The 18908-nt window shown below is 37.5% G+C and overlaps 3 protein-coding genes across 14 annotated transcripts in view; 2 read left to right on the top strand and 1 right to left on the bottom strand.

The window, feature by feature from the left end:
• Positions 1-171: 171 nt before the first annotated feature.
• Positions 172-12964, bottom strand: LOC109075812 (vasculin-like protein 1). Of its 2 annotated transcripts, XM_042726043.1 has the most exons (13): positions 12698-12964; positions 11233-11377; positions 10235-10345; positions 6819-6932; positions 6523-6652; positions 6116-6432; positions 5862-5937; positions 5554-5750; positions 5239-5379; positions 4358-4513; positions 3258-3376; positions 2252-2354; positions 172-2132 (listed from the first exon to the last, which is right to left on the bottom strand). In XM_042726043.1, exons 4-13 carry the CDS (start codon positions 6876-6878, stop codon positions 1977-1979), a joined length of 1455 nt encoding a protein of 484 aa, XP_042581977.1. In that variant the 5' UTR covers positions 6879-6932; positions 10235-10345; positions 11233-11377; positions 12698-12964; the 3' UTR covers positions 172-1976. The 2 variants fall into 2 exon arrangements, with proteins under 2 accessions (XP_042581977.1, XP_042581976.1); XM_042726042.1 differs by having other exon boundaries at positions 10235-11377.
• A 1190-nt stretch (positions 12965-14154) lies between these two features.
• LOC109075814 (transmembrane protein 69) lies at positions 14155-15860 on the top strand. The gene is made up of 3 exons (XM_019091680.2): positions 14155-14296; positions 14496-14545; positions 14778-15860. The coding sequence occupies exons 2-3, from the start codon at positions 14501-14503 to the stop codon at positions 15486-15488; spliced, it is 756 nt and encodes a 251-aa protein (XP_018947225.1). The 5' UTR covers positions 14155-14296; positions 14496-14500; the 3' UTR covers positions 15489-15860.
• Positions 15861-16610: 750 nt separating this feature from the next.
• Positions 16611-18908, top strand: part of LOC109058162 (microtubule-associated serine/threonine-protein kinase 2-like) — a 132419-nt gene continuing 130121 nt past the window's right edge. For 3 of the 11 annotated variants that reach the window (XM_042726028.1, XM_042726026.1, XM_042726025.1), the window contains exon 1: positions 16611-17684. In XM_042726028.1, coding sequence (XP_042581962.1) covers positions 17604-17684 — 81 coding nt within the window. In that variant the 5' untranslated portion in view covers positions 16611-17603. The remainder of the gene's footprint in view (positions 17685-18908) is intronic. The other 8 variants (XM_042726022.1, XM_042726027.1, XM_042726019.1 and 5 more) reach the window with 3 other exon arrangements.

The raw sequence follows: 18908 nt of genomic DNA, 5'->3' as shown, positions 1-18908 counted from the left end.
AAAGGACTGGTGAAGAATGTATGAGGTTAGAGCAAGAAGAATCCAACCCTTCAATGTTTAAATGCTTATTTTTATCCTTTGCATGCATATTTTGAACATTACCATTTGCCCTCCTAAAACATGAAGAATGTTTTCCAAAGTGTTTCAGCAGAAAACGAAAGGCTGGACATGTTTGGCAAACTGATGCAAAATATTTATTACAATTCTTTTCTCCGATCTTTTCATTATGATGCAGTAGTTTAGGTCTGCTTTTTATCATACAGATAAACCCATACATGACACCTTTTATCTTCTCAAATCTGTAAATAATGTTATCAAAATAATCTTAATCTTCCAAAACTCACAATTTTTTATTCTTATATTTTTTTACAATCCACCCTGAATATCAAGGCTGCAGAAACAATATAATGCAAACAAAAGAAGAAGAAGAAAAAAAACTATGTGGGAATTTTTACAGCTGTACCAAAATTAAAAAAGAAACTTAAATCTGTGATAAAGCAGTTTTTATACCCTATCAGCAAAAACAAGGTACAAAAAAAGGAGATGCACAATTTACACCAGCAGTCCCTCATGAAACAAAGAACTTTTAAAGATGGATCTTTACTTCACTGCCAGCAGCAGGAATAGAACTTGGCGTCCAAAATGAACTTCAAATGAACTATTTAAAGAACAACAAAACAGAACAAAGCGTGCAAGCCATCTTACTGAATCGCTCAAAGTTCACAGTCATTGTAAACATTACATAAGCCCAATAATGTTTAATGCTTTCTATTCCATTGGGTAGATTTTATTAGGGTTTTGTGAGAGAATAAGTTCATCAGACCTTTCTTGTGTTTATTAAATACCCCTTATCAATCTACATGCAATGAATGTAAAGCTATTGAAAATGATTGCCACAGCATTATTTCTGTAAGCATGAAAATGCTTTCTAAAGATTAACTCTGAAATGTTCAGGATCACAATATGGTTTAAATCAAACAACTTTAAGGTTAAGGAGGAAAAACAAAAAACAAAACTGTTTTACACCATATATGGGCAAGAAAGAAAACGGTCTGTTTATGGTTTTTTGAACTTCCATTTTTACCTAAACAGAACCCAACCTCAGTGAACATCTGTATGTTTGCCTAGCTTCCCAGAATGCAGCATATAAAACATAGACCCTTCCATCCAAATGTTACCTTTATTCAAAAACTAGTTCCTGACAAACTCTTCCGCAAGCTAGGTTTCAAATCTAACTTTTAAACATCCTTTAAGGTTTTCTCACGTGTACTCAGCAGACATATGAAATCAGGTATATTAGTATGATTCTGCAGAATGACAAAAGTGTGAAAATAAGCAGTTTGCTGGAACTGGAGCCAGAAATGGACTGATGTTCTAGCTGCCAGATTGCACGTGACAGTCCATTCAGTGTTGCTTTAGTTCTTCCTTACTGCAGAGATGACTGGCTTGAGTTCATTTCTATGAGGGACTGGGAAGATTGACAATGATTGTTTCATCTTAACACTAATGCTACGAATTGTTTTTGCGAAAAGGAAAAAAAAAAGAAAAAAAAAAAAAGAAAAAAAAAAAATGTAGAAAGGTGTCAAAGCCATTTTATAGAACATTCAGACGATGCCATATTTCACGTTAAATCACGGTTATAATTGGTGTTATTATTATGAATTAGTCTTTTTTTCCCCAAGCAAAAACAAAAAAGATCTGGTGGAGGGTGTTGTGTGGCTTTCTTTGACATTTCTAGTTCAGGCTAAAGAACAAAATGCAGAAAAGGAAGGGAAAGAAAAAAAAAAAAAAAATCAAACAAAAGACACTGCCCACGAGCTGACAAGTGAACTCTTTTTCTCTCCACCTGGGATATGACCGATGTTCCTTGTCCATGAAAAGAATCTTTTCTTTCTTCTTCTTTTAGTCTGAAACAAATGGGTGTGATGGAGGAGACAGATTAAGTGAAAGAGAGAAAGGGGGTGTTTAAAGCCACATTAGGTATCATCATCATCGGAGGTCTGGCTGCTACTGCTCGTCTCAGACTCAGAGCCCTCTTCCAGGCCAGGGTTAGGGGTGTTCCTCCAGGTTAGCAGGGTCACACTACGTGGCTTCAAGAGCACACCGTTACGTCCCAGACCAATCTTCTTCATCTGAGAGCAAACACACATATATTCAGGCACAAAGGAAATTAACTACGTGCAGGATGCACTTTAATTTAAACAAAGAATAAACAAACAAACAAACAAACAAATGTATACATTTCCCATACCTGTTCAGTTTTAGCTTGAAACTCTTTGAGTTCATCCTCAGTGAGGGGCTGGAAGTTGTCATCATTTTCTGGGTATTCTTGCCATCCCATTGCCTTCAGCAACCTGTCATAGAGGATCCACATGTGTGAGTATGTGGATATTTTCTATGTTGTTGTGATGTGAGCGGATCAATGTGTGGTTCTGTTCAAAAACTTAGTGTGCTGCCTGTGAAGGTAGCATTACACCATATCAAAGACAGCTGGTTTTGGCAAAATCATATCCTTCATTATGAAATTAATTTGAAATGTGATGTGATGAAGCTCAGTGAAAAAATGACTTTAATGTGGTAGTTGAACAGAGATAAATTTGCTTGCAAGTAAGCAAATTTTAATTAAAAAAATAAATAAATAAATAAACATTGAAATGTATTAAGATAAATATATATTTTTTTAATTTATTCCACAACCAAAAAGCAAAATGATATTGACAAAAGTTTAATTAATACACTATCTTTGCTATAAGGCAACTTATGAACTCAGTTGTCTTCCATGTGCATAAGAAGTGCTATTTGTACAATACATGCTGCCCATGTACAACAATCCAAATCAGTCACCTGTGACACACCATTTTTAAAGGATAGTCCACCTCAAATTGATAATTCTGTCATCATTTACTTCACCTCATGTCTTCTTAAGTCTATATGTATTTTGTTTTTCTGATGACCTGAAAATCTATTTGAAAGAATGTTTTGTTTCGGTTCCCAAAAACTTTCATTATATTTTTTGTCCATATAAGTCAATGGAAAGCTAAACTTTATTGGTTACCAAGATTCTTTAAAATATCTTTTGTGCATAACATGAATGTGAGTAAATTATGAAAGATTTTTCATGTTTGGGTTGACTACACCTTTAAGTTAATAGAAGGCTACATTTACTCATGTAGGCAGCTCACTAGAATTTGTACGTGAGCTTATACGTGTCTGATGGAGGAGAATGTGTTGAAGTGTTTGCATGCGGTTGCTCTGACCTGTGTTCCGCCTCCAGAGAGCTGGACAAGTGTTCTGGGTCTGAGTCACTGAGAGAGTGGGAGATGCCGTTCTCATGACTTTCTTCAAACTCTTTTGGTTCTGGGATACTTCCCTCTCCCTAAACACAAAGATAAACCACAAATGAAGCCTCAGCAAACACACATTTAAAGAGATAGTCACTCAAAAATGAAAATTTGTTGTTTCTGTTTGATTAATATTAAGAAAGTGCTGTCACTTTAAGACACTGTACATATGTTCAGCCAGCTATGTCTGCTATAAGATACTTACCAAGACGGGCATTTTGACATAATTTTTGTTGGAATTTGTCCATTTAAACACAATACTTCAGAGAAAGCTTAATATTTGCGTGCTTTCTGAGGCATGGGTTTGCACGCTTCGGATGAGCGAACACACAAATCTTCTCACTGCGTGCGAGTTCGCATCCTCTGGCTTTTAAATGTTTAAACTGGCAAAGCTTAAATGAGTTTAGTTTAAACACAGATATCAACATGTGCTGTTCAGGTCTCACCTGTGCGCATGTGCTATCAGCACCTGGGTGATGACGGAATAAATGACTGCTCATATTCCAGCATACGGCATTCGCATTAAATGAGTGAATGGTTTGTCCAGGTTTTTTTTTTTTTTTTCATCACTGTTGTTGTAATGTACAGGGAAGCCAGAATGCGAATCCATTAACAGAAACATGCATTGGCCGAACCGTGTTTGTTTTACGTGTCATTTATAGCAAATCATATTACAGTTGCGTTGTCAGATTTAAGTTGAACAGTGGTTCTAGTGCGTGCCGAACCGTGTGTGGAGAACCGTTCGATTTGTTTCTGTAAACCGTTCCACCCCTACTGATGGCTATATAATGCTGACAAACAAAACAGATGAAAATGATTTTTATACATTACATAATTTGACCTTCTAACCCCAGAATAAAAATCTATTGACAACATTGTAGGTGGATTTGGAACTGATAGAAGCAGGAAATCTCCAAATCTGCTAATAAGCCAATTCTAGATAATCTTAGACGGAGCAAATAATGGAAAACGAATTAATCTAAAATGCAACAGATTATAGATGAATTCATCTGCACCTCTGCTGGAGCTCCTGGGCTGTGGCAGTCACTCACATCCCCATTTCTTTCATCCTTTAGCCCACGCAGGAACTCACTCTTACGGTCTGTGCTGCGCCGCATCAGCTTTAGCCGTGAGGGGGTGATGTCTATGGGAGGAGTAGTGCTGGAGGGCGGCTATGGAGAGATGGAGAGAGAGAGAGAGAGAGAGAGAAACTGAATTCCACATAAGAAAATGCTGGGTAAGCAGCTGTGTTGATTATTGATGTTTTCCTATGGATAAACATGATAACGTTTGTTGGATGAATAACAGAATACTGAAGTGCAGAGAAGATCTTTGTTGCAAATATTTTTAACCAATCTTCATCTGTTTGTGTGTTTTGTAAATGGCTGAATTACACAATGATACTATGAAAGCATTTGCTTTGAAATGAAGCCAACAACAATCATATTTTCTGGGAATGTTGGGTACTAGGTCCTTACTGGTAAAAGATTAAAAGGAATTAAGAAGGTCTGGTAACACTTTCTTTTAAAGACCAATTGTTACTATTAACTAGCATGCATATTATTAGCATACTGGCTGTTTATTAGTACTTATAAAGCACATATTCCTGTTTTATTCTGCATGGCCATATTTTAAATCCCTTAATCCTACCTCACACCTTACTAACTATTAATAATCAGCAAATTGTGTGTTTAATAAGGCAAAAGTTGTAATTAATTGTGAGAACTGGACGTTAAAATAAAGTGTAACCGAAGGTCTATTTATTGTAGAAATAATACCCATCTTGGTCATTGTATGCACTGCTTGCTTAATGGAGAAAAAAAAACTTTTTAAATCAAGATCAACTAACAAAAAAAAAAAAAAAAGTCAGCCTCCATGCATGACTTTGTTATTTTACCTCTTTAGAAGTGCCATGGGCAGGTGCACTGACGGGTGTCAGAGGTTTGGTCACAGAAACTGGGCTGGTGAAGGCCGAATCCCGTCCAGAGAAATGCAAACCCACTTTAGTTTCCCTTCCATTGGGTTTCCATGGCCCAGGCTATAAAAAGGAAGACAAAGGTTTTATTCATAAATGGAAAATTACACAACTTCCAAATAAACAAGAAAATCAGAAAAAGCCTAGTCTTCACTATAAGTGATGTAACCCAATAAGCTTGTATAACAAATCCCAAACTTCACATAAGTACAATTTTCGGATCCATTGGCTTAATACCTTGGTAGGGGCAGTGGCAGGTTTGGGGACCAGATTCTTGTAGACACTGGGTCCAGGGATGGAGACTTTAGAACCATTGGCGGGCAGAGGGCCAGCACTGGCAAAACCAGCCGAAAACGCAGCACTGGGATCCTCCTTAGACACTTTCTTAATGACCAGCATCTTAGACATAGCCTGCTTAGCACTAGGAGGGTTCTCTGTAACACAAGTTGCAAAACACCTTACAGAAGAAGCCAATAAATGCAACATAACATTTAGCTTTTTATGCAGCTGGAAGAAGGTGATTTAATTCATGAAAGCAACTTTACCCCATACTCCTGCCGGAGTCCCGACAGCACGAGGCTGACTGGCTGGCTTTCCAGTTGTCTCTGGGTTCAAGGAGGGCTGAAATTCGCATGAAAACAAAGTATGAATGCAAACTTACTATGCAGTTGGTTCACAAATGGCATGAAAAGTATGACAGAACTGAACCTCTCTAATGACATAACCAGTTAATTCATGCCTGGCAGGGGTGTGACCTTACTACACAAGTAAACAAACTCAAGAAGAAAAGAATACTTACAAAATCCTCATCAACAAACTTGAGCTTGTCATCATTGCGCTCCTCATCAGAATATCTGTCCTGATATGGGCCACCTTTGCGTGGATGAAAATTTCCATTACGCTGTCGGTGACCCCCTTGTCTGTCCCTCTCGCCTCCACCACGTTTGATATGCCGAGCATGGTGGTGGTGAGGACCTTCCTGGCCCCTCTGTGCCCCATGCCAGCTGGGGGTCTCCTTCCACCCTGGTCCGCCTCCCAATCCCCCCTGACTCCCCTTCGCAACACCAGAGTCTACAGAGTCATGCCTCAACAGAGATGGCTGCTGCCACCCATCACCTAAAGAGAAAATGAACAGCTATTACAAAGGGCAAGACAAGAAACAGAATAACTCTGCATGCAAAGGAGGTTAGATGCATGTTCCTCTACCTCCAGGTGCTCTTAGTGGGTCATTGTTGAAAAAGCCATCGGAAGAATTGTGCCTGCGGCGGTTTACTCCCGGCCGGCTGTCTCCGCGGGGAAAGTGCTCTCCATGTTTTTCAAGGGGGGCAGCAGGGGACTAAAAATCACAGATGCAAATTAAACAGACAGTTTCAGCTTTAAAAAGCCTATTTTAGAAAAGAATGATTAGGCTCAAGAGAACTAAGAGTGGCCGTTGAGTCATACTGTCCTGAATAAAAACATTAAAAAATAAAAAGCACAAAGTCAATAATCCATTACAATACCTTGGCGGGCTGAGGCGTGGAGAAGTTAAGCCAGGCAGGAACAAAGTCATGCTGCGCCATTTAGGTCCAGTGTCTCCCGTCAGTGGATGGAGGCATCAAACCTCATGGCCTGAACTGACAATGCAAGCAACAAACATCACATCATTACAGTCTACTAATTCAAGTATGTCACATTAATGCAAACATATTAAAAGTCTGCAAGAAATGGACATTGCGATTATCTTTTATTTCCTACTGTGACAAATACAAAAAGGGCAGGACAATTTGATTGGATCGTTGTTATTAGCTAATTGCTGTGATTGTGAATGTGAGTGCAGTGTTTCCCACAGACTTACACTCTATGTGTGGTGGCACTTCCCCCGGGGAAAATATATATGTGACCCTGGACAACAAAACCAGTCATAAGGGTACATTTTTCGAAATTAAGATTTATACATCATCTGAAAGCTGAATAAATAAGCTTTCCATTGATGTATGGTCGACAATATTTGGCAGAGATACAACTATTTGAATCTCTTGAATTATAAAAATATAAAAATATTGAGATAAAAAAAATTGTTTCGATATATTTACAGTAGGACATTTACAAAATATCTTCATGGAACATGATCTCTACTTAATATCCTAATGATTTTTGGCATTAAAGAAAAATCAATCATTTTGACCCATACAATGTATTTTTGGCTATTGCTAAAAATATACCCCAGCGACTTGGGGTCCAGGGTCACACACATAGCGAAAACAGCAGATGGTCTTACTGAAAATGCAAATTTATTCTCTGCCATCAGGAGGTGCTTTTAGAGGCAGAAATAGCAGTTTCCCCGGTAACGCTGTGCTCATGAGTTAATTTATCAGACAATATAGGATATAGTGGGTTCCCTTCAAAAATCCATTCGTATAAATCACCTGCGCCACGTTTTGATTTTGAAACGTGTAGTGCTGATGTTTACTCAGCAAAGTTAATGCAATTTGGAAAATGTATTTTTGGTGGTCAGTGTTTGATATTGTGGTGGGCCGCCACAAATAAATCAATGTAACTTATACGAAACTTTATTGCCAATTTGCTGAGCAGATGTACACATCATCATCCTTGATATTGAGGAGGAGATCATGTTTTTGATTAAAGATTACAAGGGCATTTTTTTTTTTAAATAAAGATGTACATGGAAGAATTACATATTAAAAATGCTGCAATATTCCATTAAAACAAGAATTTTGATATAAAGCAAATATAAAAAAATGAAAAGTGCCATTTCTCCAGCACCAAATTCAAAAAGAATGACTGTTTTAAAGCGTTTTTGAATATTCCCCCAACAGACAAAGTTCAGGAAACAAATAGTCTTGCCCTGAAACTCATATCATTGGTTGAGCCAATGTTGCTGAGTCAGGCTGATCAGGATACTCAATTAAAGCGGGAAATTTTGAAAGTTTTGAAAGCACTGCAGGGCCAGCGCTTACCCTTTTTGTGGATATCAACCTACAAATTGCTTGCTTATTGTATCTGCATATTAAAGAATCTACTAATGATTTTTGGAATACCATGCATAAAATATGCCCCACAGCTTGACAGATATTACCAAAAAAGTTGACCATTGTTCTCTGCACGGAATGAAGGAGCTGGTCCACACATTTGAACCAATCAGAAAACACTTGAATGTGGAGGGAGGAGTTTAAACAGACTAAATAATTGGAGAAGTACAGCATGTTACCAGAGAAAAGTCTGTCGTTTTTCACCAGAAGATCAAGTTATGACAAAGTCAGGGCTCGTCATTAAGCTTTGACATGTGCTTGTCCTTCAGACAAGTAAATCAGTCATTCACTTGTCCGAGAAAATAGTTACTTGTCGGGGGGAATTTTTTCTTTTTTTTAAGTTTCATCAGTGCTCTATCAGGTATTACTTTAATCAGCATATTTGTGATATTTGCCTTAAATTGATTGGGGTTACATTTTTTAACTTTATGAAGAACAATATTTTCTTAACCTGATTAAATGTACCGTACATGTCACCATGTGTCAAATTCTGAAATTTGATCAATACATTAAGTTAGAATAATAAAACATTATTTGGGTGTTACTATTCAATTGAAATCAGTAACAAACTCCATCTTTCCACTGCAGAGGAAACACAAAAGCTGCTATAGATGTATTTACTGTTTAATGAAGATAAGAAGTTCCATATATTCATTTACTCAAAATTGTAAATGCATAAATAAATGTTATTAGATTAATGTTTTACTTTTTTTGACAGACAAATATGAAATGTTGGAAAAATGCAATGATACTTTTAAATATGAAATTGAACCACCAGTAGGTGGTGGCAAGTCACTATCTTAATGAGTGAACCATTGATTCAACCGATTTGTTCAAACAGCTGATTCATTCAATAAATGAAGTAAGTGACTGTCTTTATGAATGGCTCACTGAATAATTGACTAGTTCAAAAATGCTGAATCATTCAGTAATGAAAGACTGTTGTGTGTTGCTCTGAGATGCGTGACTGTTCTGCTGTGGCTTTGCTTAGAATTATTTTTGTTAGTGAAATGGAGCAAAAATGAACAATAATGTGTCTAAAATGTAAGTCAGTTAATATTACTCGTTTATTGAACAAAAGTTGTATAAAATCAGTATTACATTTGCAATTGTGCTGAAAGTCGGGAAAACATCACTCTTGTTCGTGTGATGTTGCATATATTATATACTGTAGAATATTTATCTTTTTTTCTACCGCAGTATGTTTTCTACTCATGTTTGTTTCTTTGTGTGTGCTGTTGTGCTTATAGTTTTGATTTCTCCGCGAGTCAGACAGGCTGCACGAGCCTCAACTGACGCGACCGTGACAATGTAAATACATTATCCCTTATTAGTCACCGTTTACACTGAAAGTAATAAAATCAGATTCATTGTCGCCAAAGTTTCCATCCTGCCCTAGTTATTGTTTGTAATCAAAATTTGAATCAGGTTACTTGTCCGGTCGGGCAAGTAAAATTCTCTTTCACGTGCCCCTTCACAAAATTCACTTGTCCTGGACAAGCGTTAATGTCGAGCCCTGAAAGTGATTTAAATATTATGAAGTTAAAAATTGAACACGACACAAGAAGATCTATGACATGCATTTTCATCACAGATTTTCACTTCCTGCCCATTTCAGGAGAATATAAGTCACGTCTTTAGAAAATACAAGCTAGAAGTTTCTAGGTTACACAAAACAAAAACAAAAACACTAACTTCTGTTTTATGGCTCTCTTGGCCTAGGTATGATTGTCTGTATTTACTAAGACTTAACAAGAACTAACTTTACAAAAATAAAATCTACTTAACGACAAATCTCACATACCATTACATAAGTGATAACTCCTTTTAAAGTACAAAATTATCAATACCAAGGAAAGTTCCAGCTAAATGTTGTGGCTTCTTACCCCAGAGACAAAGGCTCTGTAGTTCGATGGCCCTGTCCTTGGCTGTATCTGTGTAGAGGGCCCAACCAACGCTCTTTCACAGGCTTTGAAGCCTCAGGACAACTGCAACTCCTGTCACAGACAAACTCCAGTTTCCAGGATGGTGCAAAGAAGGAGATGGAAGTGAAACTTGTGCAGCCCAAGGTAAAATTGTAAGGTGATGGAAGAGATTGAGACGTGTTGTTCTTGATCAGTGGAGTGCAGTTGCGGAAGAATAGAGGATGTGTTTGATCAGTAATGCCAGAGTGACTCTCCACGACACCCTTAGTTCACCGACAATGACTGCGTGCATTCAGGTTGACTGGATACAAATGAAGCAAATCCAAGGGGCTCTGAAAAGAAACTCTGTTTGAGTCTTGGATTGTCCAGTCTCTTATTCTGGGTGCTTGTGGTAGCAGCACGTCGTGCCTGCTCTGACACTCAGAAGCTCCTTTACGCACTCATTTTCGGCTGAAGACACACACAGCAGTGAAAAACGGAGAGTGGGTTTGTACCACACAAAGCTGTTTTGCACAAAGTGGTGATCTGAATATGTTCACCTCATCAAAACAGCGAAGGTGCTACGTCAAGAGCGAAAAGGGGAGGGGGGCTGATTTGTCACATCACAATAGCTAGAAGTGCTTTATGTTATAAAGTCATGAGAATTGCTTTTGCTTTCAACAGCTCATACTTTGGATGATTCAGTGAACCAAACCAAGAAAACTTGACATCTTTAATTCTCGCCCCATATGGTTGATAAATGGCTGGTGGACCAATATCACGTCAGGCTACCGAAAAAACTTATTGTAAATATGATTTGACTTCTAACAACACTTCCAACCTTCCAGTTCATCAAATTCGAAGAAGCTTCCACAGGTGAGTAACTTGAAGCCAAAGTGCACAGATTCCTGTTAAACACGGTTCACCGTGCATTGGTAATTCAGTGAATCCAAAACACAAGCGCCCAGGTGCAGGCAAACCTTGAACATTCAATGTGAAACAACAGGTGTACTCCAGATCGTATTATTGCATGTCAGGAGATCTCAGGTCTCTTAAAATCCTGAAGTCACAAATCCAACAGTTCGTTCTTCCTCCAGATCTTCACAAATAATCTGCAGACCAACTCTGTAAAACAACAAAAATTTGATTGATCACCCAGCAATCAATACTTTGCAAAAAGTTCATTTTTTCTCACAGTAGCATGTTCTGCAGGGTGACATGCTATACTTAAGTCTAAAACTTTCTAAGTGATGTTTTCCTTGATGTTATCTTAGATAATAATTATGTATGCGCTATGCAGTTTCTAGTACCCCAAACTGAGAGACTATATTTAGAAATGTATTTGAACATATTTGTGCTTGACAAAAGTCAAAGCACTTTGACAAATGAAAAAAAAAAAAAGAAAAGTGCATGTGATCTGCCAGTGCCCAAATGCTGGCTCCTAAAAAACACCAAAAAAGCTTTTTTTTTTTTTTTTTTGTAAGCACAATAAGCTGCCTTTACAGGTTACATTTTTTAAACTGATACTTTATTACAGTAAAAATATTGAATATTGAACTTCATTCATAAAATAAATAACATTCTTGCCATCATATACTAATTTCTCTATATTCAAAATCTATGTATTTTTTCCCCTCAGAGGAACAGAAATTGAGATAACAGGCAGAATAGCATCTCTTGTTTTGTTATTTGGCTTTTACTGCATGGAAAAAGAGTGAAAGTGAATAATATCTGCCAAACATCTCTTTTTCTATTGCTCAGAATAAAGCAAATCATATAAGTCTGGAGTAAAATGAGAGTTAGTAAATTATGACAAAAATGTCATTTTTGAGTGAAGTACACTTTTAACGTGACTAATCGTCACTTTGCCCGTGGATTTTATATGTAATTTATCTGTCCAGGGCCGTGAATTGTCTAGCTGACGTTACAGTAAGATAAACAAGTAATTTGTATAATGCAAAACAGGAAAACTAAAAGCAGGCGTATAACTAGCAAAAGAGTTAGCTGCAGAACATAAACTAAAATACACTTTAAAATATATTCGTGATAACTGCAAACTAATATTTAATATGCTCAGCCACACGTTCTAAACTTACTAACAAACTAAAACGAACTAACAATAAATACTTATTTGCATTTCTACTTGCTGCACACTCGCTAGCACGGCACAGTTAGCATAGTAGGCCATTCAATGTGTGCAGAAACCTTTCGGTCCACGCTGAGTGTTTAAATTCAAACTCTTAGAGCAAAGAAACTTTTAGGCATTATTAGACGGATACATAAGGGTGAACAGTAACGACTCGGGCTTGTGTCGTGCTGGAATGCGTGTTGTTTTAGCCACGACGCGAGCTAGGCTAAGCTAGCATTCCGAGCAAAAATAAAGTATTGTAAAATGGCTCCCTCTCGAAACCAAACCACCGAATAAACATTTCGATATACACCTACCTTTTGATCCCTTGTCTATCCCAATAAGTTAATCGAAGACAATGATGCACCGCTTGTCAATTCAATTTGACAGCTTGGAGGTTGTCGTATTTCTGAATCTGTATTTTGTTTGTGTTTTTTAATCACACTCGTTCCGACTTTGCCAATCCATCTACTTGTTCCTGTCTACTTCTGCACAGGCGAGCTAATCGATCGCAGAGCACAGCGCGCTCGCCGCGTCACAACACCTCAGCTCAAGCCAGCAAGAGGATTTACTCACGAGAGCACTCGACGCAGACAGAGTGTGGACTTTTAAAGTTGTCTTCACTCTTTTTGCTTTATTTGTGAAATATATTGAGTAAAATTTTTACAAAATATTATGTGAACAACATGGCAGACTGCGTGCCGTCCGGCAATGCAAATTTGGCTCTGCTACCAGAAATGGAGTGATGGAATTTCACGCTTTGGTAGACGTGAAGTAAAGCAAAAATTACCAGATGTGTGTGTATAAACTTAATAGACTTCATGAAAAATGCACACACACATCAATGTGAACGTAATATGTGCAAAGCAAACAGATGAATCGTGTCTTTCCTGGAGGAAGTTACGCGAAGTAATTTAAATTTACAATACAATATCAGGTAGGCCTATCACTGAAACAGTAAACTCCCATTTTGCACAAACATTTATGACGTGTCATTCAGTCAATAATCACCCACACATATCTGAAAAATCTATTAAAATTTAACAAAACGGATGACCCATCAAAACCCGATTGCCCTTGAGTGACCAGGACGAGACGAACACATATGAGTGATCCAGAGATGTGAACCTGCTTCATCTGACCCTTAAAAAGAACAGTTTGCTGGCAATAATAATTGTTAATTGTTTTGCTAATAATAATTTATGTTATTTAAATAAAATATGAATAAAACGTTAATTTTATAATTAACTGTTGATGTATTTGTGCTTTTTTGTTGTTCAGACTACACAGTTGTATCACATTTGCATAACATTTGAATTTATATTTAAATTGAATTTATATAGGAATAGAATGTTTGTGTTTATATTTAAATTGAATTTATATAGGAATAGAATGAATTTAAATAAATAAATATTGAATTTATTTAATTAATTGTGCTTTTTTGTTGTTTAGGAACACAGTTGTATCACATTTGTGAATTTATTTTAAATTGAATTTATATAGGAATAGAATCTTTACAGTGCAGAAAGAGTCTCTCAAAGTAGACAAGACGTTTATATAGGAATAGAATGAATTTAAATAAATAAATACATTTAAAAAATTCAAACATTTTAAAGTATAGCTTTAAACTGCTGTTGTTTTGCACATTCCATTCCCACGAGACTCCATCCTATCCATAAACGCCTAGTGTAGCTTTTTTATATATCTTATAATTATTGGTATGCTTAATTGTATATAATCTAAATTTAAATACATGACAAATACAGGACACTTCCGTAGGACTTTTATAGGAACTTTCTGGGCTTATTCGTGTTATGTTGTGTCTGGCTTCGCATCGCCACATGCCTTCTAATGACCTTGTGCTGACAAATAAAAACTCTTCGTTTTATTTTACGACAATATGATATGAAATCAAGGTATGTTTTCATTATTTCTTAAACCGTTTACTGTCGAATGTGTTTCTGACAGATAAGCACTGCTTATGCTGAGTGCACAGTTAGCACGTTAGCTTTTGTAATGTATAATTTAGTTCTGCGGCGATCTGATTCAGACAGCACCGCAATGACTGTCCTCAAACAAAGGTTTAATAATGTTTTATTATTATTTGAATTGCAGGTAAAATGCTGGCAAGTATAATCGGACGTCACATCCTTCGTAATTTTGGGGTGAGTGAAACATTTAACCAAAGAAAGGGACTTCAGGTTTTGTTGCTCTCAGTCATGTTTTGTTGCACTTTCTATTTTATTTCACTTTTTTTTTAAACATTATGAATAACAGTACTCTCGTTACCTCGTAATAGACCTCTAACACGTGATGTATTTTCCGTTGTTTATGGGAATTCTCATTAACATGTATTTGTATTGTATTAATTGACATTTCTTTCCTCTCTAATAACAGGGAATGCAGCGGAGTGGCCTCATGCAGGTGTCCAGGAAGTTTGCCTGTTTAGGGCAGCGGACCACTCACTGTCCAACACTGTTTACTAGAGGTTTATATGGACAGCTGCCCCCAAGACATGTTGCTGGTTCTGTTCTGGGAGCCCATTCATTTCACTGGTCTTCACATAGACTGAAGAAACGTCCTCAGGAAGAGAGTCCACCAAGAGAACTTGACTTGGTTCGTTATGACATGAGCGACCTGAAGAAAGCTCCAAAGCCGGCCCTCTATCTTGGATTATCTGGTCTCATACCTTTTGTATCTGCTCCTCTACTTATGGCTGTCACAGAGCTGTATCTTCCTGAAGTTGCATTTGCTCAAGTTGCGTATGGAGCGTCGATTGTTTCTTTTCTTGGTGGGGTACGCTGGGGTTTCGCCTTGCCTGCCGGGAGCCCAGCAAAACCTGACTGGCTCAATTTAGCCAACAGTGTGGTTCCTTCTCTGATTGCCTGGACTGCACTGCTTTTTTGCCATGACATTACACAGTCTGCTGTGCTTGTGATAATGGGGCTTGGGATAGCATTGCATTATGACCTGTCCCTCCTGCCCACATATCCCAGCTGGTTTAAAGCCATGAGGACCATCCTCACAGTTGTAGCCTTTTTCTCTTTGATAGGCACTATTGTCATAAAGCAGTATTATCCTGAGAAGAAGTATTTCAGTGATAAATGAACTATGTGCATTTGCATTGTCAATTCATTAAAATGAAATAAGTTAAAAGTGTCATCGTTGATAATGTTACACTATATTCTACATGTTTAAAAGTGATTCTGGCTATTTTTCTGTTTTAAATTCTGATAACATTTGCTTCCTTTTTGTAAAGTATAAATTTTGTTTTCTGTTTTGTAGGTTATTGGCCATACAGATAAAATAGTTTTTCTCCCTTTTAATATGAATTCACACACTGTATCAGTTCGATTGTTCAAAGTAATACTGTGAAATAAAAACAGACCACAGTACTAGAAATTTTCAAATGCTGAAATGTTTCAAATTAAAATCTGTATTGTGTGGAACAAGTAAACTTTCATTTCTCAGAATGTCTAATTATATCTCTTGTCTTGTTTATATACATTTTTAGGAAAACATGAAATCCATATACTACTCAGAGATTTCATTGTTGATGCTATTGCTCATTATTCTGCATTACTTGATGGCAATGATTAAACTTTACTATAAAACTTTAAAGCAAGATCCATCAAAATATATAGACTATTTTGCTACATGCTATTCCAATTTATTGTGTCTTGGTGTCATGCTTTTATGTTTCTTGATTCATGTTATGACCTCCTACATAATTTTTCTGATACAAACCTAAGACCTATATATCTTATGGCTTAAATGATTGCTTTATCTGTTCAACAATTCAGAATCAAGTACTCCCAGTAGTAACTTGCAAATCGTTCCCCATCATTTGACAAATACATTCCATAACAAACATGGAGAACTTCTCTTATAATTTAATTAAAATGAATACTAAAAAGAAATTAAGAATGACGAAATTAAGCCTGCTGCTCAGATTTGCTCAGCCTTCTTTTTTTTCTCAGTATATCTCAATAAAAGACTTCCATTTAATTTGTACACTTTGTACTGTTTTATCTTTCAGCTTATAATGTTTATGCAGAAGGAAAATACAGCAATGGTTCTCCAAAAAAAAAAGACGACTTTACTTTCGTCTGCAGATGGCAGCAAAGACAAAGCCCGAAAACCGAGCTGTTCACTTGCCCCTTCTAAACCATTGGAGGAAACAACGTTCCCAGCCCTCTAGTGTATATGCAATGCAAGACATACATACTGAACTCAGATCAGCGCTCCAGTGGATATGCATACTCCCTACTTGGACTCTGCTCGAACAGACTGAACTCAGATCAGCATTTGATCAGCACATTTACTTGATCCTAGCTTCAGGAAGCTGTTAAGGTTTCCTCCTACAAGAAAACCAACGACATGGACCGGCTCTGATTAGCACTTATTTTCGCCACCGAGCCGTTTCCCCTCATCGGCCGGGTTACGTTTGAACAAGAGAGACTGGAGGAGCAAAGCGCAGCTTCGTGCCCCGCGTGATAGAATGATCCGTGTCAAAACAGAGCTCGCGCTCGAGACCCGATGAACAGTTGAGCTCGCGCTGAGCTGTGGCTCCGCGGCAAAGCATCTCGTCAGTGACTGGATGAACAAATCGCGTTTTTAAAAAGGTTTTTGTTATGGCTGAGATAAATCCGGGATGCTAAAGCATTAGTTTACAGAGAAGAGACAATCCGCTGGCTGATTTGAAACTGCTGCAAGCACGTTGGAAACCCCGCGTTATTCATCGTAATGGTGACCTGTCGTTACAGTCTCACATTGACAGACACGAGCCCGGCGAGTATATTTACACGTTGTTTTTAAACAGTCACTTCATTTTTGTAAACCTTAAAGGCGTTTATTTTGCGGATGTTGTCAAACTTTATCAGCAAACAGCTAGTGAGCTAGCGAGTTCCGCCGGTTGATTTGCCGCGCTAAAACCGCACAGTTTACGTAAAACTGAAGACAAAATAGTGTTGACAGAAAACTGACATGCTGTCATGGCAACTCGGGCTGTAACTTAAGGTCGAGAGAGCAACACAGAAGCCACGGTGTCGAACCTGCCCTCACCACTGATTCTGTCTTTGTGTTTGTGGACCGAAGTTGAGGAGAGGTTAGCTCGTCATGTATCACAGCAAGGCTCGTTTCACCATCTAAACTCACTGACCACCGGATTCTGACACCGATATATTACTATTGTAGAGTATTACTCAACCTCCTTCCATCAGAATGAAGAGAACCGAGAGTAAAAACAAAAGGAAACTCTGCACCTCTGAGCAGCGGGAGAGCAGCACTGAAGGAAAAGACGAGGTGAGTGATCTTTCACTGGAAAGATGATCCGTTTTAACACTGATACTTTGCATGATTATTTTAATATGCAAGGTAAACATGCCACAATAGAATGCAGACCTTAGATACTGATGCATGTGACGCAGCAGCCCTGCAGAATGAGCGCAGTGCATGGATGCAGTCCATCCATGATGGATCTGTGCTTGTAGATCAAGCACATTATGACATTGAAACTTTTCTGGCGAAAAACCCTTATCAAGTGATAATGTGAAGACAGAAGAGGACAACAAGGACAAATGGACAAGTGTTTCCTAATTTGGCGCACCAGTGCAAAAGAAATTGTTGAATTTCTTTGTGTGTTTTCTCCATTTTGCAGATCTAATAATTAAGTTAAATTATATTTGTTAATTTGGTAGATGCTTTTATCCAAAGTGTTTGTGTAATACAATGTGCAATAATATAATGTAAGTGATTCATCCTAGTGAGGCTGTAAAATGAGATGTGATGCAATACATTGTTCCAAGATTGTTCTGATAAGTACAGACTAGACTAAAGTACGAAATAGTGAGATCATAACATAGCACTGGCTGCTCTCATTTTTGTCTTTTCTTAGCAGCAGTCTGGTTTGACCCTCTAACTCTAGCACTCTCTATTCTAATTCTATTTTATCTATTTGTTGACTTGACCCTCTAACTCGAGCAATCTGTATTCTAACTGCTTTTCCTTAAAGAAAGGGCCCCTAACATAAGCCTTATCTATTCGTTTTCTATTCTACCTACTTATTTTATTTTATTTTGTTGAATTATATACACACACACACACACACACACACACACACACAGTATATATGTGTATATTAGGCTAACCCAGACTTGTCATAGCACTAGCATATTATTGCTCTTTTGTTGGTTTTGATTTCTTCTATTGTCATCATTTGCAAGTTGCTTTGGATAAAAGCGTCTGCTAAATGACTAAATGTCCAGCATTTTTTGTTTTTGAGTTATCAAAAGGTCAATCTTGTGTTCATTCTGGTATGTTTGCAGGGTTTTTTTCTTTCTTTTTTTTCATACCAGTCACGTTGTAGTAAGAGGAAGTGAATGATTCAGTTAATGTTGCTCAGTGTTCTAAATGATGAGATCATCAAGGGAGTGGTGCATTTCAGGTGAGCCATCAGGTTTCTTTTTAATCTGACCCAGTTGGCAGAGTGCAGTGATCATCTTTTTTGCACTTTTGTTAAGTGAAAAT

The sequence above is a fragment of the Cyprinus carpio genome, chromosome B6 (assembly GCF_018340385.1).
Source record: "Cyprinus carpio isolate SPL01 chromosome B6, ASM1834038v1, whole genome shotgun sequence".
Lineage (NCBI taxonomy): Eukaryota > Metazoa > Chordata > Actinopteri > Cypriniformes > Cyprinidae > Cyprinus > Cyprinus carpio.
The sequence above is the reverse complement of the archived record's forward strand: the minus strand, read 5'-3'. Positions and strand labels throughout refer to the sequence as shown.